The following is a 27,765-nucleotide window of genomic DNA, read 5'->3' as shown; positions in this document are numbered from 1 at the left end:
AGGTAGGCAGAGCACGACGCTGCCGCTGCCGCTGCCACTGCCGCTGTCAACGCCGGCTGCAATCTGTCCCTCTCTGTCGCACACCCAACACAACACCCACATACATATATACGGTTGAAGTGCAACGCGGGGAACCAGAACCAGAACCAGGACCATCCGAAGCAGTAGCAGAAGCAGAAGCACGACGCACTCGTTGATGCCGTTGCAGCTGCTGCTGCGACGCGAACGCCAACGCCGACGCCAAGGACGATAGCAGCAGCAGCAACAATCAGCAACATCAGCGCCCTGTGTGCACGGACAATAATATGAGGAGTGGCAGTTCGGAATTACTACTCGAGCAGCAACAACAAGAGCTACGGTTACGTAAAATCCGAGAACTGGCTCCAAAAAAGAAAAATGGCAATCGGCGCTTTCGCTCGTGGCGGGAACGTGCGCGTTTCTACGGCACCTCGACTCTGGCCTTCTTCTCGGTGACCGCCGGTGCTTCGCTGCTCTTCCTGGTGCCGCTCTACGTGGACCCGGCCATCTCCACGCTGAGCCACGATTTCATCGAGAATCCCACGCTCTGCACGACCACGCGTCGCGAGGATCTGGTGGGCATCTTCAACTGCTCCTGGAGCTCCTGCCGCGAGGGCTGCACCTCTGACCTCTACCGCTGCGTGCATATCTACGTGACGTTCATCGAGCAGAACATTACCATTCCGGAGAACATGACCGACTTTAGCAACTACACGGCCGACTGGGAGCAGTCCGGGGAGGCCACGCTGCTAGTGAACATTAAGGGCTGCGGCTACCCGCCCACGGTCACGTGCAAGACCTTCAACGACTACTACGGCGCCGACGGCGCCATCTATCCGTGCTACTACTCGCGGAAGAACAAGACCGTAGTGCTCACGTCCTACAGTCACGACGATCAGGTGGCCGTGATCATCAATTTTTTCGCGGTGCCCTTTGTGATAACGGTCATCTCATCCATCGCCTTGTGCATCATGCACTGCGACTGCCGCTGCAAAAAGGACCGCAGCCATCGACGCAATCGTCCGCAGTGCCGAAGGCCGCGCATTGAGAATCTCAGGTGAGTGCCGCCTTGAGGATCCGCCCTGTCCTGAAGATCCTAACTGGCGTACCAAGTCAAATTGGAAATACCATTTAAAGTGAATATGTTTGAAGAACGGGAACTTCCTTCTCCGCTATGGCACTTCCGATATTTACTTTGCTTTCATGGCGTCAATGTAATTTAAATAATTCACTAATGACAGGTTTTTTTCGTGCCTTTATGTTTCAGGGGGAACGGGAATGTGTCTGTCAAAGGCAGTCTGAGGTGCTGGTTTGTTGTTATTTGGGAGTAATATGCGGTCTAAATTATTTATAAGACCAGGCGTCGCATGTGTGTACCCCCACTCGACGGCACACGCCACCCCCCTCTGCTCCGTGAGCTCCCCAGCGGAGGCATTAGGGCACGCACGAAACACGCAGCACATTGCGTATGATTGATATGTTGAGCTGTTGACAGAGTGGTTTGGGGGGCCTGGGGGCTCTCTCTGGCATTGACTCCTAATGGGATGGGTGGTGCAGATAGTGCGCGGCAGGGGGGTGGGAGTGTGCCGCACTGACAATTACATTCGTCCATCGAGTAAATACAAAACAAAAGGCCTCAAAAGCCCAGCCATTGATTCGTAACACACTGCGGAATCCAGCTCTCTCCTTCTTTAGAGAAAGGGATTTTTATGGGTTTTCTCCACTGTTTTTTTTTTTTTTTATTGAATTTCCTTTGACTTGTGGCATTATCAAATCTCCCCCTTTGCTTTGCTTTTTGCTTTCCTCTTTTTCGATTTCAAGGCAATATCCATCAGCTTTCAATTCTCATTGCACATCGATTCAATCGATAATGAATTGGTGGTCTACTGCCTGGCCTGTGCTCCTGCTCCTGTTCCTGCTTCTACTTTAGCCCATTCACTCGGTCCGTGCATTATTCAAATGTCATGGCGCTCAGACAGGGCTCTCCGTCAGTCCCCATCGAGTAATAGTGTTGGCTCTCTCACATGACTGCCAAGTTCGGGCCAAATTGCGTTCCATTCCATCCTCAGACTTTGTTTTCTGGCCCGGGAAAAAGCCTTTATCAATTAAGAAACTCCTCCCCTTGCACTCTTTTCTTAGCCGTTATGGCTCTCACATTTGCAGTCTTTAATCGAAAGCGACCGAATTACAGTCTGGTCGTCTTGCATTTTTGAAAGGCTCTTTGGGCCAGCTGCAGCTGCACTCTTGATAAATTCTCCCACATAAGCTAGAATTCTTGAATTTCTTATGTCTTGTTGTGCCAGCCGCCAGCCGCCAGCAAAAGTGTTTCAAAAGCGCATATTTTAGCTTGTTTTCAAGGCAGTCACTAATAAAAAAATAAAAACTGTTGAAAAACAGCTGTTGAAAAGTTGAGAAACAAAATGGCTTCAATGTGCGCCGTATGTTAATGCTATCTACTATGCACACTCTCTCGCTCTCTCTTAGCGTGTGTGTGTGTGTGTGTTACATAATCAGCTTACCGTTCGCTGATGCATGCCCCTGTCGCTTACTTCAACTTTATTTCAGTTGCAGTTTCAGCTGCTTGCCTGCTGCTTTTAGAGGATTTGTCGGATATCACTCACGGGGCACTCGATTGAAACTTCGCTCAAAAATGTCCACGCGAACAGCAGTTTGCCGTGCGAGCACAGCACTGGGTGGTGATGGGTGGACAAATGATCTTAAAGCTGAATCGGAGCTCTGCAACAATTGTGCAGAGTGGCGCACGTGGCTGCCACAGCAATTGTCGAGTGTCATGCTTCAGCACGCTCTGCATTAGAAGCACTCTCTCAGGCCGCACTCAATCATCAGCCCATAACGCAACCGAATCGCTGCCAATAAGGAAAGCCGTTGCTTTTCCAGTTTCTCGTAAGTGGCAAGGCAAAAGCCAGAGCCAGAGCCACAGCCAGAGCCAAAAGTGGGCTAAGTTGCAATGAGGTTAAAGCCTCTGGCCAATGCGAATGCTCTCAGGAGAGGATGAAACGAGCAAAGATGATCAAGAGACGACGTTTTTGTAATATAACTTAAGGTATTCTTAAACTATTCTGATCCTTGGCCAAAATCTCCTATTTCTATCCCAAAACAGGCTCTATAGTGTTTATGGGCGGTGAGTCCCCAACTTCAGAATCGCCTTCAAGTGCAGCCCAAACAAGGTTTTGTGGGCTTAGAAGGGCGGTGTGGGGGCTGTGGGGGGCTGTGGTGGGTGTGCTAGTGTGGCCTACTTCTGCTTCAGCTTTTGCGGCTGCCTGGAAGCGTTTCTCTTTCTCAGTCCATGTGTGTGGCTGTGTGTCTGTGTGTCTGTGTGCGGATGTGCCACTTTCTGGTTACGCTCCATTCTTGGTTTCTTCTATTTTTTATAGAAAAATCAATTTGGTTTCTTTTATGAACATCCCAAGAAGCTGAAAATGCAACGAAGTCACGTCTTTCATTTTCCTAAATGATTTTTTACGAATTGTCTCTCTCGCCCGTTGTGTGTTTTTGCTGAAAATTCCCTGAGCAAGTCGATGGTCGATGGTCCAGGATCAGAAGGACAGCGACCAGTATGAGCCAGAAAAATATGCTTTCAGCTGAGAACATATCAATTTAGTGTAAATCTGAGCTACCACTCCACTACTGCCGGATGGTTTTTCATCCCGTCTATAACTTTTTGTTACCTTCTGCCGGGTCACGTGTCCCTCAATTCGGGTTGGGCTTGGGCACTGCAGACTGCCGCCATTCAATGACAACAACAAGATGCCCTTGATTATTGCTGAAATGCCGTTTAGTTTCAGACAGATGTTGCCCGACCCCCCGTCAGCGTGCACACTTTTTTCTAAGAGGCAAAAAGGATATCTTTTATCGATGGCATAAATAAAGTGGCATGAGATGTGCTCTCGGTGTTTTTTATCAGTGTCGATGGGAACTAGAGAGCTGAACTGCATGGCCTGGCTGTGCCTGGCTGTATCTCAATCTCGGATGCTGGCATGGCAACCCCATGTACAGCGACACACACACACACACACACACACACACACACAGCGATATACAGAGCCGAAAGAGATGGAAAAAACATCTTCAAGATGCGCCCGTCACCCGGAGCAGGCGTAGCCAGTCCGCCCCCTAATCGATAATAATAATGCGCAGCATATGAATGCTGTTCAATAAATTTCCATTTCTTGTTCAGTTCTGGCCATTGAAAGCGGCAATTGGTGGTGGAGATGGGGGTTGTCTGGGTTGGCTAGATGTCGATGTCTGGCCGTGGGGCGTGGCCATGCATATGTACGTTTGATACGGAAATCACATCCGCAGATGGCGCGAAAAGAGCAAGAGCAGCATCAGCTTCGCCCAGAGCAAGCTGCAAACGAAGGCAGTCGTCACTCAATTCATGTAAATCCCCACAAAATCCCTATTGCTTTTCCTCAACCATTTCCAGTTCGAATGAAAAAATCCGCTAAGTCAGTGGAGCCATAGCAAATGCTTCATTAATAACAAGAGTACACACACACACACACACGGAGAGAGAGAGAGAGAGAGAGAGAGAAACCCAGACAGACCTACGACATCCCCGAGGAATACATATTCATGAAGATTCTTACGTAAAGGAGCACAGCCCAGAAGTTTTTCCAGTCCGAACTATGAATCCGCAAGCTGGGAGCTGGCACAGGCATAAAGATAAGCAGACGATAAGGGGGGAATTTGAGACTTCATTGCCTGCCTTCGAGCTCAAAAGGTAATGGTGGAATTCGCCAAGGAATTCGTCCGTCGGTGGAATGAGCCACGAGTAGGCTATGCTGTGGGTCTGTCGCCTGGATAATTTAGGTGTTCACATAACTCAGTTGAGTTTTCAGGCGTCTGACATTGCACAATCCTCACTCACAAACACGTGTGCATGTAAGAGAGAGAGAGAGGGAGAGAGAGAGACAAAAGGGATGCAGGCATAAATATTGCACTAGAGACGGATATTATCTAAATTTGAATATGTTATTAAACCGAATTTATGGCCCCAGCCAGCCTCTTTCCTTCCTACTTTTAGCGGCCTCCTTAAGATGAAGCATCTTATAATAAATTATACGAACACGAACCACGCACAGATACTCCTATGTACACACGTACACATCTGTGTATGTGTATCTATGGAAACGCGTGCGATTTTTAATGGTCAGGCATTTGGTTTAATATCTCAATTGGAACATCATACGCATATAAAAGTACATCCATATATACTACAATATATGCTCAGACGAGAAGCTCTTTAATTTTCAGAGATGCATATCTGTTTGTAGAAGAAAATAAATCTATTTAATAAAATATTTATTTAAGGCAGTGTGTACGAGTATGGGTACAAAGACAAAAGGAATAGCAAGGCTGAGTGGATAGTAAATTTATTAGATCAGAGATTGTAGACTCATGGATAGTGCAATATTCTACCAATATTTAAAATATATCCAACGATTATTACAATTCCAAATTGAGTTTCCAGCCAAGATTGCCACTCTCTTTCTATGTGGGTTGTCCTTTAATCCTGGCACCTAAATTTTTCTCGTTATTTTGAATTCCATTCAACACTTTGCTTTAGCCCTCGTTTGAAGCTAATTTCCTCTTGAGCATCACAATTAAACTTCAGATGCAATCGGCAATGTTAATTTGCTAGAATCTAAAACGTGCTTGAGGACCACGGGGCGTATGAGTTATGTTTAGCATGACTGCGACCATCACTCCCAGGGATCCTTTAGGGTAAGATCTCCTCTCGCTTCCTGCTCACATGTTAGTTTGTTTGGTCTCTCGTTTGCTTTTCCTTCCACATGAAACAAGCCAAACAAAGCTTTTATTCAAAGCAATTCACGTGTATGAAACATTTATCTTTATGGCCGTCTTCAAGTGTCGGTCGTGTGTACGTGTGTGTAACTGCGAGCCTGTTTGTGTATGTGTAAGAGGGCGTGGCACCAGCACGTGTGTTTATTTAGGTTTAAACTGTCAACAATGTGTCTGACTGCCTGACTCTAATTTGTGCGAAAAAAACCCCACGTAGGAGAGAATTTAATTTGAGGCGGAGTGCCTCTCGTTTTTGTCCCCCATTTATGTAGCTCAGATGAACAAATTTAATTACTGCTGGATGTCCTTTTGCCTGCCAGCCCCGCTTGCCATTGCAGTCACTTCAAACCGAAGTGCTGCGGCTCCCAGACCCAGGCCCAGACCCAGACCCAGACTCAGACCAGCAGCAGTGGCACTGTGGCACTGTGGCAGCAACAAGGACACACTGCAAAACAATTTTTGTTGACAATCAAGTGCAGCAGTGAGTATCGTGCAAGGACATTTTGTCAGCATCCTGAACAAAATGGGAGGGGGGGGGGACGGGCGAACCGAGCATAATGCAACAAATTTCAATGAGGACCACCTGCCGCCGCCACCACCGTCGCCACCACCGTCGCCACCACCGTCGCCGCTGCTACCGTTTCGCCCATTCATCCCGGGGATGGGAAGTCCACTCGAAAGCCCAATGAAATGCCTGGGGTGTGGCCTCGGTCACGACACGTTGCTCGTGTTTCTGTGGATGCTTCTGGTGCTGTTGGTGCTGGTGGTGCTGGTGCTGGTGCTGGTGCTGGTGCTGGTGCTGCATCCGGATCCGTCAGAGGCAGGACATGCCGGCAGGAGCTGCGGCTGGACGGCTGCTCAAGTGGGCCTCACGGATATTGTAGAAGAGCCACACCCCAAGGCTGATCTCCTGCCGCACGCCAGCCTATATGGTTTGCCTGTCAATCCATCAGTCCCTTTGCGAATCCATCCATCCGTTCGTCCACCCAGGCAGCCTGCCAGCCAGCCAGCCAGCCAGCCAGCCAGCCAGCCAGCCAGCCAGCCATCCAGCCATCTATTTATTTATTTTAGACAGTCCATCATGCCCATTTTTGGGCCATCTGTCGCAGTTTTAATTTCGTAATTACAAATCCTTTCTCTCTCCATGGGTCCTGGCCAACTGCCAAGAGGCATTCGGCTTGCATCTGTCCCTCTCTTTTTTTCCTCTGCCAATATTTTGCAATGATTTCTGACAGCTTGCGGTCGGCCCTGCCAATTATCAGAGCTTCAAGGAAATTTTGATTTAATTAAAAAATATGTTCGAGTACGTACTCGTACATACATAAAATATAAGAGCTGCTCAAAACTAATTACGAATTTCTTGGTCGGTTGGCAGTGACAGGCAATTATAGGAAAATTCCATATTTTGGTCAGCAAGGACTTTTGCTCTGGCTGTCTCTGAGGGTTTCTAATGGCCATCGATTGATTAGTTCGGCACTCATTACCGGGCCTTTGGTGCTTTACGGGAAAGGTATTACTCTTTGGTTGGACAATAGATTATTTATTCAATGGATTTCTGATCACCAGAAGGCTAAAAAAATTTTAATGGATTATAGAGTGATTCCAGGCTTACCTTTAGAATTGCCAGCTTTCATTTTGTCTGTAGAATGTAGGTAAAATCTAGCAAATATTGCCATAGTTTTGGTATCATAATAAGCCAAAGTATTTAACTTTTTGGTCTGCTTTGGGAATGGTTCGTCATCCAATATTTATTTATTTAAAGGAGAGGAGGAAAGAAAATAATTAATGAGTTTGCTAAGGGATCTTAAGGGATAATTCAGTGCATAATTGTGGCATATAACACTAAATGGTTCATGCTGGGCATAATTTGACCTCCATATGGACAAGAGTACAAGTAGGACCAAGGAAGCCATACGCTCAAGCCTGGCTTCAATCTTATCCGTGTTTATGATATGCTTAATGCCTGAACAATTTGTTAACATAAATCCTTATTCGTGCACTTGTATACAAGGAGGAAATTCCTTGCTCAAATTTAAATCATTTCAACAGGAAAATTACTCGCTTGTTCTGCCATTTTTTGTGCCTTGAATCTTTTTATATTCATTACACGGCCATGTACATTTTTTGATGTTGTTTGGTTTGTCTGCCGCCTGTCGGTCCAATTTGTTATCCCGCTGGGGATAGTGGCGTGTGAAGCGGCCTAAATGCAGCCGTTTTAATAAGAGTCTTTTAACGGATATACAAATGTACGTACGTATTTACATATGTATGTACGGGCGTTTAGCGCCTGGCTACAAATTGTTGGGATTGCTCCACTCCATTCCTTTTATTTGTCGGTTTTCCTTTTGGCTTGTACTTTTTGTTTTAACAATGTGACATTTTGCCGCTGTCCAGACCGGGATCCATACATTTTTATTACGGAATGCTCCTTGCCCAGTAGGGCTCGGGTGGGCGGTGTGGCTGTGGATGGATCTGGATCTGGATCAGGCCCACTTTGCATGTAGCTCCACACCTAAACAAGACGAACGTTTGTATATTTCACAATTTCCGCTTCTGTTCCGGAACGTTGTCGTTTGCCGTTGTTCGTGTCACACATATTTTTGTGCTTTCCGTTCTGCCCTGCTCTCCGGTTTTTTTTTTTTATACTTTTTATTCGCCATTTGCTCGTCTCTTTCCTGCACCTTCTGTTGGCCTTTTACTCCGCACTGGGCTCCACAATAGCAATACTCGTAGCAGCTACAACCACAGGAAAAATGGGACATTCGGGAGCTTTCAACGCAATTTGAACGGAGGACCGACCCGCCCTCTCTTGTACATTGTTTGTCTCGGCGGCAACTTTGTCAGACCTCGTTCCAAGTGCAACGCGCCGGAAACTAAAAGCGCCCACCAGCGCCAGAAGCAGCAACAACAAATAATCCAAATAAAAAAAAACAGAAAAAACCTCTGACAAACATGCAAATAAGTCGACATCGTTCCGTGTCCATGCTAGCCCCTCCCTCTCCGGCAAGGTCCTACCTACCGGCTCCGGCAATCTGCAAAGGGAAGCGCACAAGCGTAGAAACAAAAAACATAAAAAAACATAATAATTTCTTAAAAGTTATTGTGGCTGGCCGCTTTCTGCTTAGACGCTTTTGTCTACAACCAGATGGAACCACCTAGACGGCCCACTCACCCGGCTAGCCGTGATTTATGGAAGCCTTCACAGTTGGCTTTTAATTTGCCGGCGAATCTTGAATCCTTGCAAACGTATCCTCTGTCTGGGCCTCTGCCTCTGCCTGTGGCTGTGGCTGGGTGCGTGTCCTGGCTACTGGTTTTGGCAGGATGCCTCAACTTTTTGTTTGTTTTCGCCCGGGCCGGCTTCCCTTTGTCTTTGATTCTTTTAATGAATTGTTGTCGCTGGCAAAGCATTTTGTAATTTATTTAATTAAACTTTTTTGCTGCTTTCTACCCCCTCCGCCCGCTTCAAAACAAAAGTTTCCGCCGCTTTTGAAGTCCCCTGATAAGAAATGTACCATACGATGACAAAGACAGAGACTCTAAGCACAAGGATAATTAAAAACATTATACAGATGGGTGTTTTTATGACCAAACTTATATTGGATTCCGCTACAGACGATATTCTTGCTCCAAGGTACTGTAAAATACATCCTTTGGCTGTGATGTAAATCGAATCCAAGATCAATACAGGACTCAATTAGGAACAACGTTTCGAATACTTTCCATTCGCCTCGAGGCCAGTCCTTTGCCCCGGTATCCGCCTCGGGAAAGGACAATGTCCGGAGGCGTAGGGAAAGGGGATGACAACTGGGACAATGGCAATTCCTTTATGCCGGATTATGACAAATGTCTTGGGCCATTTGTCCAATTCCTGGAGCCCCGAAATACTGGAAAGTGTGGTCGAAAATTGATTTGCTTTTCGAGTTCAATGGGCGTGCGACAGCCAGGGGAAATTGCAGAGGCAAAACTGAATCAAGACCAACATCCCGTGGCAGGTCAGAGCCAGAGGCCAGAGGCCAGAGCAGGATGTGGCCACTGTGGGGCCCTTGGTAATTTCACCCGTTTTATGTGGCCAATAAATGTTTTATCTTCGTATCCAAATTGCCGCCAGCTGCGTGCATGCGTGCCGATAAGCGTTGGCCCCTCAAAGCCCCCAAATCCCGCATCCGTATCCGGCAACCGCGTGCCCACTACTCGTATACGCGATATATTTTGGTGTGGGGAGTCGAACAATTGGTAATACAGCCGGGGCTGCACTGCGTCGCTTTAGCTGCCGAAAGCAAATCGATTTATTGGCCATTAAGTGCCTGGCATTTGCCTCTAATATTTCAGCCCAGTTGCATTTGTTCTTGGTCGAGTTTATCGTCTTGAATGTGTAAAATAATTCCAGTGTCCTGTGTGGCCGAGGACGGGGATGAGGACGTGTCGCTATTATTGTTCTTCTTATCCTTGGGCTGTGCGTGACTTTTGGCAGCTACTTGCATTGGGGGATTACGACTGCAAATTGCCTATTAAGCCCAGGCCCAAGCCAATTCCACTTTTTGGTCACGTTCTGGGTTTTAATTTGAATTTTCACAGCTCGCCAGACCATCGCCAAATGAAAACCCAATTAAATCATTCTTATTGAGCCATTGATTTAAATTTATGTTTTATTTTTAAGTATTATGACGGCAATCAAACAAACAGCGAATGGCGCTGAAAAGGCTGCCTCTTGGATTGTTTCTGGCATACGTACAAGTCTTTAAATTCACTCTTAAATTTCATATATTATCCCCAAATGATTGTGCCGCTCAGTTTCTACAGAACTACTTACTGTAAGCCCGAGTTTCTGTAAAAGCTCAATGGCTTCTTGCTCGCTGTAATACAGGCAAAGTTAATCAGAAAGCAATTTAGTGGAATAAAAGCGGTAAGCGGCAGCAGGACTTCCTCGAATCGTGGCCAGAGACTGGTCAGGCCATGAGTTAATTTGATTCCACTTTTGCCCAGTGACGAGTGCATGCGAGAAATGTGAGGAGGAGGAGGAGCAGCAGGAGGAGCAGGAGGAGCATCAATTATGATGGCTTGTCATTTAATTGAAACCCAATCGGCTTGCGCCGGACAACGACTGCCCCCGGGGGCAGGACTTCGCACTAATTAAGCTTAATCAAACAACAATGAAATCGCTCTGAATCGGCATCGATTGGTGTGGTGGGGAAGCACAGAGAGCACAGATTAAAGCCCAACCACGTAGCACCAGTTGCTGGTTGCTTGAAGTTTAATCATGGATTATTTTCAATCGAGTCAATTAAGCAGCAACACGCACGGCAAACTCGATTCGAGTGCACCAGAGACTGAGCTCCGAAGTGCCTGCCGGACGTGTCCATAACCCGTTGGGGCTAAGCTGGACAAGCATTAGCATAGACCCGATTAGAGGCGATAGCCTTGGTGCCGGGTACTTGGCAAGTGATGTTCCAAGTGTCCTCTACCGTATCTTGACCTTCCCGCCCGGCTGGCACGTGTCGAGACCAGCATGAATTCACAATGCCCATTTGTCGTCACCGCGGTGGAGACAGAGAGCAGTTGAGGCTGTTCTTGGTCCGCTGCTAAGCCGCTAAGTAGGTTTTCCTGTAAAAAGGCCCAGCCTTTCCAATCTTATCGCCCACGAGCCGTAACCGTAGCCGGAGCCTAAATAATTGATCAGCAGAAAGGAGACAGACAGCAGTTGGGGAAAAATGATGAATGCGCAGATTGAAAACGGAAAATCGATGTCGAAGTTTGTTGCTTGCCGCTGATTAATTTTTAAGCCCGAAAAATGTCAATAATTAATGGCTCAGTGCGAGCACTCCTGTTGGCACAACTTCCTGGGGCTGGCCGGCAATTAAGAAGTCCCATCGATCCGCCTCTCCTCGAAAATTGCACATGACAACTGAAACTTGTCAGCAACTTCTTTGTGTGCACATATGTATGTATTGTGTATTATATATGGTATATTGTATAGTGTGTATTTTACGTGTGATTGTTTAAGTGGATCTGTGGCTGTGTTATTGTTTGGCCCGCTCGTCGTGTGTGTTCAATGGAGATTGACTTTCGTTTATGTGCGACGGGGGATATTGTTTTTGGTTTATTACATTAATACTTTGTTATAATTAACCCAGGGACCGCGGGGCATTGGCCATTTCACGACCAATATAAATTGAAAAGTTACTGTGTTGGCCAACGGCTCAGCAAATATGTTCGTTTATGGTGTCAAAGGACAAGGACAAGGACAAGGCTTTTTCTACCCCATAAGATCTGTGGATTGTTGGTTATCATCCTTCTGTTCTCTACCAAAAAGTGGCTCCTCAAAGATCCAAAATTTTAAAGGTTCTGGTCTATGTTTTCGTAGGATTTCGTTAGAGGCAGAATAAATGGCTATAAATTGCTTGCCCATAAAAGTATGCTATACAAATTGTGTTTTTCTCTGACATGTCCTCAGACAGGTCCTTCTGTTCTCTACAAACAACTGGCAGCTCGAAAGATCCGAAATGTTAAAGGTTTCGATCTATGTTTTTGTATATTTTCGTTAGAGCCAAAATAAATGGCTTTAAATTGGTTGCCCGTAAAAGCATGCTATAAAAATTGGGTTTTGCTCTGAAATGCATTAAACCAAGATACAGTCGAATTTCTCTATTAAGAACGAAGTTTTCTATACAACGAATTTATTTCCAAACCCCTGCACTGCTATATTCTGCTAAAATTAGTTCTATTGCCCTTGAGATTTGGTATAGAAATCAGAACAAATACGATAAGCCCACACCTGTTTTGGCTAAAAATATTACTCTCGTCTTCTAGGCGGGTAATAGAAGAGTTCTGCCTTTTCCCTTTTTGTCTAATTGATTTGTTACTGCCTGGCTGTCCAAACGGACTGACGGCCTGTCAGGGCATCAGCCACGGGGACCTGCTCACATAATTGACATGTGCCTAAGCCTAAGCACCTTATCCCCGGCCGATTGGAACTGGAAGAGCAACAGAAACTCCAACTGGTTGGATGAGATGATTTTATTTTATTATTCGGCTTTTACTCCATAGAGCTATATACATATATGTATGTACATATGAATCGAATGAATGGAAACGAAACGAAACGGGACCGAATAAAATAGAATAAAAGCAAAGGCGAAATCAACTTGTCGTGGGAGTGGAGTACTCTAGGTGTGAGAAAATCAATTTGTACGAGTATGGGCTATTCGACATAAAAAGACAGAGAGAGACAGAGAGAGAGAGAAAGTGAGGGAGAGCTATATGAAGTTCCTATTCGTTTTGGTCACTGTGGGCCAGGCTACTTAAGCCCCGCAACTCGGAGAGCTTCACACGAATTGGAATTGCCTTTTGCTCTGTTTATGGACATTATGGCTACTGCTGTTGGCATTGCTGTGCCTGTTGTTGCTTGTTCTCTGGTTGTTGTGTTAATGAATCTCAAGGCTCAGGTGGAGTCCGGGACTACCCGTCATTGTGGCTGGCAGTTCACTTGAACTCAATTTCGTTGGCATCGCATGGGCCAGTGTTTGGCCAGGGCCTGTAGAGAGGGAGAGGCGGAGAGGTGTAGAGCGGAAATGGTCAGTCATACTCGTATGGCGTGCAAGAATGTGACATATGGAATGACTCGCTGCCAGAACTCCCGCTCCGTTCCCCGAATTTATGCGCTCTTTACTATAATTAGCAGAGCGCTCTGCGAACGTGAATACTGCTATTTTTTGGTCTTTTTGTTTGGCTTGCATTTTTCACATTCCCCATGCAAACAAAGCGTTATCGACGCTGTTTTAATGGAAGAATTCATTATAGTTCGGGGCTGCACAAAATGTCCAAAGAAACCCATTTCGAATGGATCAACAATTATAATAAATTCAATTTAAAGTCCCATGAATATATACACACGAGTATATATATCTATCGTTGGTTTATCCACTCAAGGCTATCATTATGTATTCCCAAGGTTACATTTCATCGCTCATTGGCTCTTCTCATATGTATCTATCAATATCTATTGAATAGCACCCTTCACCCCTTTTCTGTATTATTTAAAAGCCTTCAATATTCAGTATTTCCATTCATTGCATTTTTCCTTTCTAATAGAATTTCTGTTGATTTTATTTCTCGGACTATTTGTAGATATTCTTCTCTCCCCTTCCAAAGATACCATTCTTTTCCCATGTTTTTCAACCCACTTTTATCCAATTCACATTTTATTTAGACATTCCTCTATACCATTTTTGGATAGCCTTCCCTTTACTGCATTTTATTATGGCTTTTTTATACCCTCTGGTCTTTTCTGCAACGCTATAATTAGTCGGAATGAAATTAAAACCCCAGAACTCTCTAACAATACCTCCTTTACGTATATCCCTTTTCCTGTTTCCTGTGAGGAATTGTCCGAAAATGGCAAAAGACTGAACAGTAAAAGTAAAAATTGTCGTCAAATATTTGTTTTGCGTAATAAGTTTTGCTAGCAGCTCGGCATCGGTACTCTTTGTGTTTCTTGTGTCCTTATAAAACTCACATAATTTATGCAGATCGACGTTACGTGCAGCAGCCGCTGCTGTATCGTGGGGGTGGGGGGACAGGGCGGTAGGTGGTCTGCGCTGGAAGAGTGGGTGGCGTAGAGGTGTATGGGTGTTTGGGGGGTAGCCATTGTGGGGGCAGTGGAGCATTTAACATAGAAATAACAATAACAATTTAACAAATTGTCGCCATTGCTTTCATTTTGCTCTCTTTCACTCACACACAGACTCTCGCTCTCTTCTTCTCACTCTCCTTCTCTCTGACTGCGACTAAACGTCTAGCCGAACAACAAAAGAAATTTACTCGCAATATATTTTACTTGGCTTCCTGCTATATAATCGTACGAGTATTTGTGTATTTTTTGTGAATTATTTGCCTGCCTAAAAGTTCCTCAAACTGTGCTTGTGTGTGTGTGAGAGGAACAGCGGAAGTGCCAGAACACAGCAGCAACAGCAACAGCAGCAGCGATGGGAGCGGTCGAAGGAGGCGGCGTTCGGGAAAGGCGTCCACCCACGCGACGAACGCCCCAACGCTCGACCCTTGGCACAAAAGCTGGTTAGTCAGCCAGGCGACTTTTGTGCTCATACGATGGTATATGTAACAGTCTCTGTTTGTGTATCTACAATATGTGCCTGTGTGTGTGTTTGTGTGTTTGTGTTTGCTGGCCATACACAAAAAAGCGATGAACTCATAAAAAACTTATGAAACTAATTTTGTTTTGCTTGCTTTTGCTTTTTGCTTTTACTTTTCGCGTGTGTTCTTTTTTTTTGCTATTGCTTTTGTTTTTGGCAACCCACTCGGCAAAACAGCGATAGCCATATACCCAATACCCTATGTGGGTCTTCAGAGAGAGGGTCTGAGGGTCTATATACATCTGTTGCAATTCAGGGACTCCTATTTTGAAGCTGTGATACGAAACAATACCATTCTAATGGATCTCTCTCTCTCTCTCTGGCAAATGTAATTTTATTTTATTGGCCTAGCAGTATCAGGTACTTAATAGTCGTATCCTCGTTGGGCTGCAAACTTTATGTTTTGCCGCCGCTGAAGAACGCGAACGCGACGGCGAACCGAGCAGCAGAGACGCCCTCGCCGACGCCAGCGTTGCTGTCCTTTGACTATTTAACTGGCCCCGGGACGCGACATGCCAATGGGTGGGTGTACACTGTACACTGTACAGTGGTGTGTGTGTATGTGCGATTGTTGGCTCATCGCTGGCATTTGCACGGCATTGGGCATGACCAGGGCAGGGCAGGACAGGGCAGGACAGGCCAGGACAGGCCAGAAGCGTGTTTTAGCCAACTTTTTCTTCTCAATGTGTTTTGTTGGCGTTAGTTTTTGCTGGCAATGAAACCGAAAATATAAAACCAAAACCCAAACGGAAAACGGAAAATGAAAAATCAATAATATTGCAAATTGGCCTGCGTAGCCCGTAGGCTCCTACGGAACCTTCTTCGCCATCGCCATCGCCATCGCCTTCTGCCCCAGGCACTGCCACTGTTGCCATGCGATATTGATGTTGCTCCTTGCCGTTAGGCTACGACGTGTCAGTCGCTGTGCCAGTGAACGGAATACTAAGTGGCCAGCCCGGCCAGGACACAGGCACACACAAAAGGCGCCGTCGAGCGGAAATATTGCCATACGTTGCGTATGAGCAATGCGTAATTTTAAATACATTTATGCGCAATATTCTCGATTTATTTGTCTCTCCAGCCACCCTTTCGGCCCCTCATTCATTTCTGTTCTTTTTTTTTATTATGTCAATGGCAGTGCGCAAATTGCATTGACGAATTTAATGGCGCGTGCCGAGCTTTGAGCTTGTGCACTTCGAGTGCTCACAGCTGAGTGCAGACCGGCTAGACCATGGGGAACGAATATACTACATATGCATGTGTCTGTTGGTGTGCCCCACAGTCATCGTTGGAATGGTCTTTGGTGTTTGTACACGAACCCGCAAGAGGAAGGCGATGGTTTGCATGTTCATATTTCAGACTCTGACTCAGTAATGATATTTCATATGGCTTTAAAATTGAATCTGCCCATTCGGAAGATCCGATATCTATCGGGGAACTGTGTGGCAAGGCACTCGAATATAGCTTATAATTAAATACCGAACTTTCTAATTACTTCTGGCCTATAAGTTTAGCTACAAACTTTCAAGGATTATCAGCCCTTGAGAAATCCGTATTAATTAATATTTAAAGGCTTGGGGGTCAGTTATCTGATATATAATCCGCTAAGAGTCCGCCCAACATTTGACAAAGGTCTACTGGCGCCTAATCCAACCATGTAAGCTCTCCCTTCAGCCCTGGATACAGACACAGATCCAACCATTGTTTTCCTTACGACCAAATGCAATGTGTAACCAGGAAAACTTTTTAATTAGTAAATCCCAATTAAAATGCAAAATGTAATATTATCTGTGGCCCTCTGTCAGGTCTGGGCGGCAGTTATTCTTCAATTTGCTGATTGGATTAAGATGCAAAATTGAATTAGGTTGCCGCATTAACGAGCTCAAGCTGAAGATACGATGCCCATCGGAGCGGTTAGTGGTCGGAATCTGTATCTGTGTGGCAATTAAAATGCTTCATAATTTTGTTTTTCCAAATCATTCCATTAAAACGAACGCCCGATGATGAAATGAGTTTGCTGGCAACAATGGGAGAGCATCGTTCTCTTCAGGCTGTCAAGAAACGAAAATTCGGTAGATAGGAATCAGTAAGAGAAAAACTGTACGAAACTTTTACACTCCTCGATGAGGAGGGGCATAGGATGGTTGATGGGCGATGGGTGATGGGTGATGGGTGTCGGGGATGGGTGTAAAATCTGGAAATTTCAGTGCAAAGTGAAGCGCAAAAAGCAAAAACATGCCCCGCTCTCAGGACACGGCGGCTGCTTTTAAGCACTTTTATGCTGATGCTGTGATTTTTTACAGCTGCCATTTGGAGTGAAGGCGGGGTGGTCCTCCTCCTAGTCGGTGTTCCTCCAAAGCGAAGGCATCTGTGCGTGCGGTCGTCGCATCTTCGACAACTCGGGTGGGATATGACGCAAGTCGATGGTTGGGTCGTTAGCCAAAACGAGTTCCAGGACGGGCCCGAGACTACACCAAATAATGTTTGACTATGACGGCAGCTGTCTGTCTGTCTGTCTGGCTGTCTGGTGGGTGCAGGGTGCTGGGTGCTGGGTGCTGGGTGGAGCCACAGCAATGAGTGTATATATTGAATTTTGTGGTAATTACAAGTAACTCACTTGCGCCCATTCACCAGAGAGACAGAGTTGTGCTGATGCGGCTGGGAAGTTGCCTCCACGTCCTCGATGCTGATGATGATGGCGCTGCAGTGCGGTGCGTGCTCTGATTTGAATACTGTTTGGCGCCCAAACTGCTGACGGAGTTTGTTGACTCTGGTAGAGCTTCACTCGAAGCGTCCGAAGGTGCGAAATATTATCACGATACAAGGCAGATATAATTACATATATTTAATATTTAAACAGTGGTTAGCATTTAGATGCATCTTTTTGTAGGCAAATTAAACGATCACTGCCGACTATAGACCTGCTTAAATAATGAGGCTACAAAGTGCCCGACTGCCTTTTTAGAAGAACAAGAGTATGGACTCGCTAAAGTTCGCTGGAGCCTTGCAAATGGGGCAAATGGGACAGATTTCCAGGGCCGTTTTGAGGCAACAGCCGCAGCAGATGTGCCCGCAAAGGGTGGCACGTAGGCTCTCCAGTTCCTTGGCATCACGAAAGCATATGGGGCAGCGGTACTGGCTCTCCGAACTGCTAGACATACTGGCCGCCCGGGAGCTCGGAGTAGTCTGATGGATATTCACGATGACGGAGTCAGAGCTATGGGGTTGGTGCAGCGGTACGATCACGTTTTTGGTGCCGGCATCTATGATGGCGCTATGACCAGCTGAAATACAAATCGTTTTGTTACACTCGAGGGCGAGTCAATTACTGAGCACTTACTTGTAATATCCACGAAAACGGGTGTTCCGCTCTCGGTTTCATTGACAATATAGATATTGATACCGATCGGCTCCGTTGGTCCCGCCACATTTTCGGAGAGCTCGTTCCCGGACTGTCCATGTACCACATAGGCCAAAATCGAAGGATCGTTAAGGCAGCTTTGCCCATTAATTTCTGGTGGGGCTGAAAAGGGAGGAATCGGTTTATATTCAACATTCAACATTCAACGATTATGTACATATGTGCATTACCTGCAATTATATTTCCCTCAATGAATCCAGCCAGACCAGGTGCAATCTCGTCCAATTCGCGCCTCACCATGTCCTGGGCAGCCTGTGCGGATGGCAAAGCCCCATTGGTGCCGGGATTTTGCCGATTGTTGCTCATTTTACTTTTTATTTTCGTTGTCTTTTGTCTGAAGTCTCGCCGAATACTGAGCACTTTACTGTCATTTCATTGCCCGAACAACAAATGCACAGCCAGGGTTGCTTAGATCTGTGAAACGTCATCCGAGCACGTTATCGCCTGTACCCGATACAGAGAATTATTGGAATACCTCTATTGCAAAGCCTCTAATTTATTATGAAATAGAAACCAGAAAATTAAACATACTAAATCATAACTTCATGGAGGCTCTTGAGATGACTTGAAGGACAGGCCTACATAATAATAGTTATCAGCTGATCCAGGCTCGAGCTCTTCCTGCACATGGGACACTTGGGATTGTGGAGTATGGCAGTGTCAATGCATTGGCGGCAGAAAATGTGTCCACATTCGGTGGCCACTGGCTCTCGGCCCGATACGCTCTCCAAACAAATGGGGCAGCTGTAGGTTTCTTCCAAGGACTCGTTTGGGTCGGTGCGCTTGCGCTTCGGTCTCGACGGACCGCTGACTTCGGCATCCGATGCAGTGGGACCTGTGGTAGCGGTATTGGTGCTGGCGTGGCGGCGACGCCGACTGGTAGATGGGGCCCTAATCCTGTCTGTTGAGAGGGAGTTGCGAGTGCGCAAGCCAATCGCCGCCTCTGGTGCACGATTCGATGTTGAATCGGAGCGATATTTACGGGGCACCACCCTTGGTATCCGGACTAGTATCTCAAGGTACGCAGACCTCATTGCCGAAAAGATGCGATTTACTGAAAGAAACAGAATAATTAGTCAATTAATTAGTGATGATTAGGCTGATGTAAGGTTAACAGGGCGTACGATTGCCTCCAGCAGTCACCATGGGGGGAGCAGCCCTTGAGCCCGAGTTCGCTCCATCGGATAAGTTGCTGGAGACTGAAGCATTCGGGGTAGATTGCGAAGATTGTGTGCTGGTTCCGGAGCTAGAGCTTAACTGCGAATCATCGCTGCTCACACTGTCTATATAAATATTTACACTTAAATTGCGATCCCCAAAAACAAGGGTCACCGAAATAGAGCTTGGAGTGTCTGACATGGCTCGTAATGTGCAATGAAATCGGACTTATGGCACAACAATTGGAATATTCACATAATTCAGACACATTTTACCAGGAACAATCGATAGCAAAACAATTATTACAACACTGAAAAATACTAGAACAGAGTGCGGCCAACACAAAATACCGACGCCTGCTGATCTCTCTCTCACACTGGCTGCTTTTCCCATAAGGTGCTTATATCGGGTCTCACCAACGTATACAACATTAAATCCTATGGGATCCTATGGGACAGAGAGAGGCTTAGCGGGAGAAACGTGTGCTTTAGCTTGGATTCTTATTCGATCTATCGATTACCAGACTGTGCAAATATGAGTCGTCTAATCTAACCAAGCGGGGCGTGAAAGACAACAGAGGTAGTGCAGTGTTGTGTAAGACGGCTATCGAGTGATAAATATTCCAAGTATTTTACCACACTTTTGTGGTTGGTTTTCCGTATGAATATGAATACAGCCTTGCCTCTCGTGACATGCAAAAAAAGTGGTACACTTCGGTCCAAGTTGTTGGTTGGTTTTCAAAGGCAAAACTGGCGTAGAAGATGCAACATGGTGCATATGTGTGTGAGTAGTCCAGCCATAATCCCCTAATGGATGGCTTGGATAGCTGCCCCCCAGAGCGACTGCCGACGTGGAAGACTCAAAAGAAGAAGAGTACGAGTAAGCCGCAATAATTGAGATAAAAATGTGCAATTAGTGAGGAGTACGCGTTGGCTTCGCGCTTCAGCTGCGGGGATTTTACGCAATTTACGTGGCCAGCAATGCCCGGAATGACTCCCGGAATGGGAGTAGAGTCTACCATAGGGGAGTGCCAGTGCCAGTGGTAGTGGCAGTGGCAGTGCCTTGGCTTTCTGCCATTTCTGTTGTGTGGTTTACCCGTCAAAAGAGAGAAAAAGCCAACGAATGGTGGCAAGAGCTTGCCTTAAATGCTGCATTAGCACCAGTCGGACGGTTGCTTAGGCGAGGTGGGTCTACCCGTACCGCGGAATGTTGCCAGCGGTTGCAGTTACCTTAGCCGCTTTGAGTGCAGAGTGTGCCCCAAAAAAAAAAAAAAAAGGCGAAAAAAACGAGAAGCCGCCTTGGTTTGCTCTTTGACCCCGGGGCCTCGAGAGGTGGAAACGATTGTGAGTGTGTGTGGCGTGGTTTTGCCTTTTCGCTTTTTTCCTTTTGCCTCACTTGTTGTTGTTTTATTTATTTGCCGCTTGGTGTAATCGCAGTAGCTGAAACGTAACAACAGCAAGGACAAGCTCTATTGCAGTAAAGCGCAAAATAAAAGCGAGAAAATAAATATAATAAAATAAAAGGAGACCCCCGGGGGCGGCCCGAACAGCAAACGGCAGCAGTTATGGAAATAAATATTTGTTAATGTTTTATTCACTCAACTGTTATGGCACATTCGTTTCGGAAATATTTCATATTTGTCCGGGAGCACCGCCGCTGCCGCCGCTGCCGCCGCCACCGCCGCCGCCGCCGCCCCCAAAAGACCCACAAGAGCCGCCGCCAGCTTAAAGGATATGCGAGAATGCACACACACCGTATCCCTGGGATACAGTGGAGCAGCAAATGCATATATGTATGTACCGTTTTCCCGGGATACATCCTAAGCGTAGAGTTGTGCAACGCAGGCCGCGACATGCCGCAAATTATCAGCCAAAATCAGTTCGTATTGAGCCAAAATGTTGTTTTAGAAGCACAAGTTGGGTGTCTAATAATCCACTTTCTGTCATTGTCCTGCGTGTGGGACAATGGCAATCCACTTTAAATGCAAACTCGATTCCAATCAACACATATCAATAATCGCATTACGCATACGCCGTGCTGTCGCAGCGGATTCGATTTAACAATTAAGCGGAATCGCTGGCGTAGGTGCCCACATACACTCATGTATTTTATTTAGAGAGGGTGTGCGTGTGTGTGTGTGTGTCACGGAATGATTTCATTAAGCAAGTGACGGGCACAGGGAAACCGGAAACCAGAAATCGAAATCGAACTGGAAATCAATGCGGGAATGGCAAATAAATCATGCGACCGACCTTTTAACGAACATGGCCCGAAATTAAATTCTGGCCCCCAACCCAACCCCATTACAGCCCGTTTCGATTCTCAGCTGTCAGCTGTACTCGTAACTGATATCCAAAAAGGGAAGAGAAATATGCGAAAAATTGTCGACGTGATGATTGAGCTGTGAGCGGAAATTAATCAACGGAAACTAAATTTGAGAGCTGGCAAGGCCTCTGCCCGGGGCTTCCTTGCCACTTGGCTTTGGCCCACAGGTTTTTCCGATTTGCCGCCGCATCGATTGCCCTCGAAGCTGCCGATTGGTAGCCCATACAAATACCAAAGTATTTATTTACATAAATCCTTTTGGGGCAGCTTTAGATTTGTGCCATCCCCGTGGCAGTCGGGGTTATTTATGGGCAGCGGACTAGACATCACGTAGCGGTATGGCTGCCCTGCCCTGGTTTGATTAATGGCCGCCAGGCGGTGGCTACATCTTGGGCCCTGCAGGACCGCCTCCTTCGAAATGACCAGAGCGAAACCCGGCAAACTTTTGCAGCACATTTGCCAAAGTTTCCAGCAGACGCCCGGCCAGAGGGAGGACAGATGATGAATCGTCCAGGCTCTCGGCCAGGGCTACTTAATATCAATGCCCTTGTTGACTTGGCCAAGACAAGCGCCACGCCTCGCCCCGAATCGCCCCTTGCTCCGCTTGTTTGAGTTGGAATTTGAGTTTCAGTTTGTGTTTCAGTTCGAATGCAAGTTGGCAATTGAATTGGCCAACGCCCACGCAAATGACAAAACAAAAGTTTCCGAGCACTTTCTGGAACCACTCTGGCCGTGCCCCGCCCCAATTGTTTGGCTGCGACGACTGCGACGACGACAAATGCTTAAAAAATTCAACTTTTTGTTTGAGTTGGCGATGGCGATGGCGATGGCGGGCATTGATTGGAGATGTCGGCCAGCGGTGACCTACAGGAGACCGTCATTGGAGGAGTGTTCAAGGTGGGCGCGTGGAGGACGGCAAGGGCAGGCTCAACAAGTATCTGTGTGTGCACAATGTACGAGTAGTATCTGCTGCAGTTGCAGTGCCTTGACATACAAAAACTTTTGCAGTCCATGAGCCAGTCACGTGTGCTGCCATCAGCGCCACCAGCAACGCAAGGAAAAAAGCCTAACCGAATATTCATGCTAGTTTAGAGCTTTATGCAAATTCCTTTAACAAACACACCCACGCACCCACACACAAGCTCCCACTCGGGCAGGACAGGACGGAGGACACTTCTCAAATGGTAGGCGACCTCGACTCGACGCACAACATTGCCGTCAACGCAGACGCCGAGGACAACCGCTCCAGCTCAGCGCTTTCATTTGCATTTAAAGTGCTGCCATATGGCCAACAAAAACATGAACAACAGCACCAGCAGCAGCACCAGAAGCCGCAAAGACAACACCGATATATTCCGAACCCCTGGGGCGTGGCACACTTCCATCTCATTCAACATTCCATGCCATACCATTCTCTTATCAAACAATCCACACACAGATACACAGATACACAGATACTAGTCTGTACAGCAGAGGAACGTGCCGAGGCATACGAGTATGTATGTGTATGTGTATGTTTATGTGGGAACTGTTCAAAAATCCTTAATAAATGCACAAATATTCTTCAATGTACTTTTTAAGTTCAGTTCTGGAGACAAAGCAAGCTGTTTAGCAAGCTTCTCCAAATCAGGAGGAGTGCATTCATAGTTTTGTGAATCATTTGCTGCACTTCAAATTAATGAAGTACAAGTTTTGGCAGGCTTAAATTGTTGCATTCCCGTGGACTCTCGGCAGAGGCAAAGGTAAAGTGAATCTGGAAACTGTTGGCCCAACCTTAGCCCCAGCCAAGGCCGGCCTCTGTGTCCTCTTAAAAATGTAACTAATGAGATTTTGAGTTTCTTCCGCGCCTTCCTGCCGACCCTTGTCCGTGCCAGTAGGTGTTTGGGCGATGGTTGCTTGGTGTTGGTGTTTGTGTTTACTTGTCGCCTGCCGGATGTGGATTTGGATGGCGATGGCGATGGCTATGGCGGTGGGCCAGTTCCAGGTGCTGGTGATGCTGGGCCTAAGCCCTTAGCCCGCAGTATGCTGACCTCTCGTATCTGCTGCTGCCTGGGGCTCCTGTCCTTGCTGCGAGTCCCAAAGTTTTGTTGCGACTTTTGGCCAAATGAAAATTTAATGTTGCCTGTTTCGGGTTGGACGGCCTATACGTATACCAAGCGCGGCTTCGAAGGCGTGGCGCGTGTAATTTAATTTACACGAAGCATTCAACGCCGCAGTGTCGGTGTCGCATTTTCAAATTAAATACATTGGCAAGTTTTGCACTCCGCCATTCCCTGCCAGACCCCCCCCCCCCCCCCCCCACACACACACACACACACACACACACACACCTGTTTGACCTGGTTTCGCCTCCTCCTGGCGCCTGGCTCCTGTCGCCTGTCGCCTGTCGCCTTTGGCCATTTCTCACTGCCAGTTGGCATTTACATTGCTTGTTGTCGCTTATAATAAGCCGGCTTCCCCCCACCCCAGTGATGGGGTCCAGAGCGGGGGCCAGTTAATTGCAGAAAGTTGTTGCCAAAGTCAGTTTTAGTAGATTTACAGGGACGTGCACTTGCTCGAACAACTTTGAGGAATGTTCGAGATGAGTTTCTGTTCTGCTCTGTCCACGTCAGAAACTTTGACGAACTTGTGGCAGGACTTTAGCTGCATTTTCCTTTTTCCTGAAACATAAAAAAATTGATTTTAATAATCAATTGAAATGGTAATGAAAATGAAAATGGAACACAGAGAGGACATTGCAACAAAGTGGCACAAAGCAACCGACAGATAACCGCAGGCACTTGCCGCGCTTTTCATAGTTTTTATGACTCCTGAAACTAATTTCATGTTAAGTGCTATTGAAAAGGCATTTTAATTGCATTGAAATGCTGTACGAGTATGCACACACAATACTCGAATTTTCCATTGCTGTGGCAGCTGCCGGTCGGTTTTTTTTGCTCAAATTTGTTGCATTTTTAATTGAAACATGGTTTCAACAGCGTGCCAACAATTTGCACACTTTTCAGTGTCCCGGCATGCTGTCCTGCCATTTGATGTCCTGCTAATGCAATTCCACTCCCCGATGCTGATGAATGGCCAGCGCCAGATGGTGTCCTCACCTTCAAGCTGGAGCACTTTGCTTTGGGTGCAGCCTTGGGTGGTGGCTGCGGTCGTCTCCAGTAATGGGATGTACTCCAGAGAGTGCACTTCCACAATGGGGCCCTGCTAAGAGTGGATTTTTAGCTGCCAGCTGTGGAATCATTTGCTCTCTCAAGGACTTTGCATCGCAGACAGATTGAATGCCTGAAATCCAGGCACGAGCCAGGAATGTTTGCCAATAAATCACCGAAATTCCACCTCTTCCAATTGCAAACACAACTTATCTCATATGTTAAACGGATGTAGGATGATGAATATTAAAGATAATGCCATCAACTATGTATTTTCTGTTTAAAGAGCACTCGGGCATCGATGAGCCGGAGAACGGTTTGTTGCATTTTTCGAATGCTTCTCGTTTTAATTATTTCAGTTAAGCGCATTTCGAGTGGTTGCCAGCCCTCGAAAAGTTTTCAGGAATATCTTTAGCTCTCGCGTGTTTTGTTTGTTTCTGCACCGAGGCAAAGTTCCAGCAAACTATCTCGAACTCTTCTTTCCATCCTCCTCTCTCTCTGGTTAAATATGCAAGGCTTGGGGATTTATTAAAAGCAATCTACTATGTGCTGCAAGTACAACCGTGAAACAAAATGAGATTTGTATTTAATTCAATATTCGAGGCAAAGTGCAGCAAAACTACGAAGGAGAGCAGAGAGTAAACGTAATCACACATAAAACTAAAGTAGAATACCAATAAAGAGAACAGCCAGCGAACACAGTGGGGCCCATAAGTACGCGTATAAATTACATTTCAAATAGTAAACGAAAATGCGATTCCTTTGCTTTGTTTCGCTGTCGCTGTCGCTGTCTCTGTCCCACCCGCAGGGCTTGTGGCATGGAAATCCCCTAAATACAATAAATTTCACATTTCATTTAATTCCATTTCATTTACAATACGAAACCGAAACCGAATCCGAATCCGAATCCGCAACAAGCAAACAAAGGAAAAGCAGCCCCCATTCGGCGGCGGGGGGAGTTCCATCAAAAGAGCATGTGGATTGGGACTGGTAGAGAGTAGTTGTGGGTCCTGGGTTGGGCGAACAATGAAAGGAAAATATAAATGTAACAATTGAACTGAATAAATGAAATCGGGAATAGGAAAGTGCCTTTCCTCGAGGAATACGCACTGCAGGACTGTAGGGAGTGGATCAGGTGCATACGAAAAGCAAAGGGTGGACAATGGAATAGCATTGAATGGGATGTATTAGTATAATTAAATGGATGGACAGCAGTTGGAATTGCAGAAAATATAATGGAATACAAGATTGTTGAGTTGATAAGGACGCTGGTGGTGGTGGCGGATAGTGGATTACGTATACGTACATAAACAATTAGTATGTGACATAATGGGATTAGTGCTATTTCTGGCTTGTTTTCGCTTCGAGTACACACTTAAGCACTTCTGACAGCCCAGACCCAGCTTTGTTGTGGCACAGGCTTAATTTACAATATTGCTGGCAGCTGTTGACTGCTGTGCTGCAGAGCTCCTCTGATGGAATGTGCCCTGCAGTTGCTGCGATAAGACTTGCAGCTTTTCTTTCTCTTCTCTTTCTCTGGCTAAATTTTCATTCATTGTCCCCCTTGGAACCCACAACTTATTGAATGCTTAATATTTAACTATATTTCTCTATTTATTTCAGCGACACTTCGATATCTACGCGAGTGGACATGCTCACGCCTGCTATTGAAGTCTACAAGCCGCCGCTCTGACATAAGGACGACACTGTGGAGAGCAATTTGGGGAATCCATCAACGAGTAGCGACTTCTAGCAGAGCCTAATAGCGACACCCTGCGGAACCAGCTACGGATAATCTCTTTGTTCTTCCAACTCAGTGTCAATCCCAATCGAAATCCGAACAGAGAAGAGTGGAGTGGAGTGGAGAGTCTCTGTGCAGACAGACACTATCAGAGGTTTTTTAGGGGAAAACTAGCAGAACAGAAATCAGATGACACACACAGAAATTCATAATTGATCCAACTGAATAATTCCTAAGATTGATTAAATTTAGTTACTTTTTAGCATACGAGTAAATGATTTTTAAACCAAACAAAGCGAAGGAGAAACCACATGGGAAATGGAAATGGAAAACAGAAAAAGCAAAGAAAAGAAAAGAAAGGAATGGAAAACCTAGCTATAAGCCACGGCATGAGTGGAGTGGCATATTATGTACACGAGTATTTGTATTGTAGCCGTATAAAGGATGCAAATTAGGCAATGTGTAAATTTAGTTAAAAACCGAAATCATTATGGAAACCAAAAGAAAAAAATGCAATGAATAATTTTTGTACCGCTGAATGAGAAAAACAAAAACAAAAACGAAAACCAAAACCAGAATATAAATATAAATATAAGTGTACAATTTTGCATAGGTAACGAATAAGTTTGTAATGCATTAGTAATAACAGAAGAAATACCACAACAAAAGCAACCAGATCCACTAAAAATGCAAATGAAAATTCGGATGGGAATGGAAATTCGGCCAGCGGCAGACAGTTTAGGCTTCGGTTAATTGCTCCACACAGATCAGATATAGACACGCCATGCCATGCCACGCCTCAGTTACATATTAGGATCCGCCCATTCGTCCTAGACGAATGCCACCCGCCCCCCGCCCCCACGCCCCCACGCCCGACCCGTTCACAAAGTGCCCCAAGTTGAGAGAGATTTGGTCAAATCGTTATTCAGTTCGTTATTGATTTGGAGTCCCGTCTTTGTGAAAGGAAACGAAGGAAAATGT

General features: G+C 46.1%; 3 protein-coding genes across 3 annotated transcripts; 1 reads left to right on the top strand and 2 right to left on the bottom strand.

Annotated features, from left to right (window-relative positions):
• The first annotated feature begins 305 nt into the window (after positions 1 to 305).
• Positions 306 to 27,765, top strand: LOC6587908 (protein tipE). Its single transcript, XM_026984307.1, has 2 exons — positions 306 to 1,075; positions 26,667 to 27,765. Exons 1-2 carry the CDS (start codon positions 306 to 308, stop codon positions 26,734 to 26,736), a joined length of 840 nt encoding a protein of 279 aa, XP_026840108.1. The 3' UTR covers positions 26,737 to 27,765.
• On the bottom strand, positions 17,861 to 18,822 carry LOC6588269. The gene is made up of 3 exons (XM_002013732.2): positions 18,582 to 18,822; positions 18,331 to 18,513; positions 17,861 to 18,274 (listed from the first exon to the last, which is right to left on the bottom strand). The coding sequence occupies exons 1-3, from the start codon at positions 18,715 to 18,717 to the stop codon at positions 17,952 to 17,954; spliced, it is 642 nt and encodes a 213-aa protein (XP_002013768.1). The 5' UTR covers positions 18,718 to 18,822; the 3' UTR covers positions 17,861 to 17,951.
• LOC6588086 (E3 ubiquitin-protein ligase COP1) lies at positions 18,932 to 19,801 on the bottom strand. The gene is made up of 2 exons (XM_002013731.2): positions 19,536 to 19,801; positions 18,932 to 19,465 (listed from the first exon to the last, which is right to left on the bottom strand). The coding sequence occupies exons 1-2, from the start codon at positions 19,768 to 19,770 to the stop codon at positions 18,990 to 18,992; spliced, it is 711 nt and encodes a 236-aa protein (XP_002013767.2). The 5' UTR covers positions 19,771 to 19,801; the 3' UTR covers positions 18,932 to 18,989.

Source organism: Drosophila persimilis, unplaced genomic scaffold (genome assembly GCF_003286085.1).
Source record: "Drosophila persimilis strain 14011-0111.01,24,50 unplaced genomic scaffold, DperRS2 tig00000000-arrow-pilon, whole genome shotgun sequence".
In the NCBI taxonomy this organism is placed as follows: Eukaryota; Metazoa; Arthropoda; class Insecta; order Diptera; family Drosophilidae; genus Drosophila; species Drosophila persimilis.
Note: the sequence above shows the minus strand (reverse complement) of the source record. Positions and strands in the feature narration are given on the sequence as shown.

Bases quoted from the DNA above. Each gene is read 5' to 3' on its own strand.
- LOC6587908 (XM_026984307.1), top strand. From the start codon at position 306: ATGAGGAGTGGCAGTTCGGAATTACTACTCGAGCAGCAACAACAAGAG. The intron at 1,076-26,666 runs GTGAGTGCCGCC...TATTTATTTCAG, and splicing joins CCGCGCATTGAGAATCTCAG to CGACACTTCGATATCTACGC.
- LOC6588269 (XM_002013732.2), bottom strand. From the start codon at position 18,717: ATGAGCAACAATCGGCAAAATCCCGGCACCAATGGGGCTTTGCCATCC. The intron at 18,514-18,581 runs GTAATGCACATA...CTCCCTTTTCAG, and splicing joins TGAGGGAAATATAATTGCAG to CCCCACCAGAAATTAATGGG. The intron at 18,275-18,330 runs GTAAGTGCTCAG...TTTGTATTTCAG, and splicing joins CGTTTTCGTGGATATTACAA to CTGGTCATAGCGCCATCATA.
- LOC6588086 (XM_002013731.2), bottom strand. From the start codon at position 19,770: ATGTCAGACACTCCAAGCTCTATTTCGGTGACCCTTGTTTTTGGGGAT. The intron at 19,466-19,535 runs GTACGCCCTGTT...TGTTTCTTTCAG, and splicing joins GGTGACTGCTGGAGGCAATC to TAAATCGCATCTTTTCGGCA.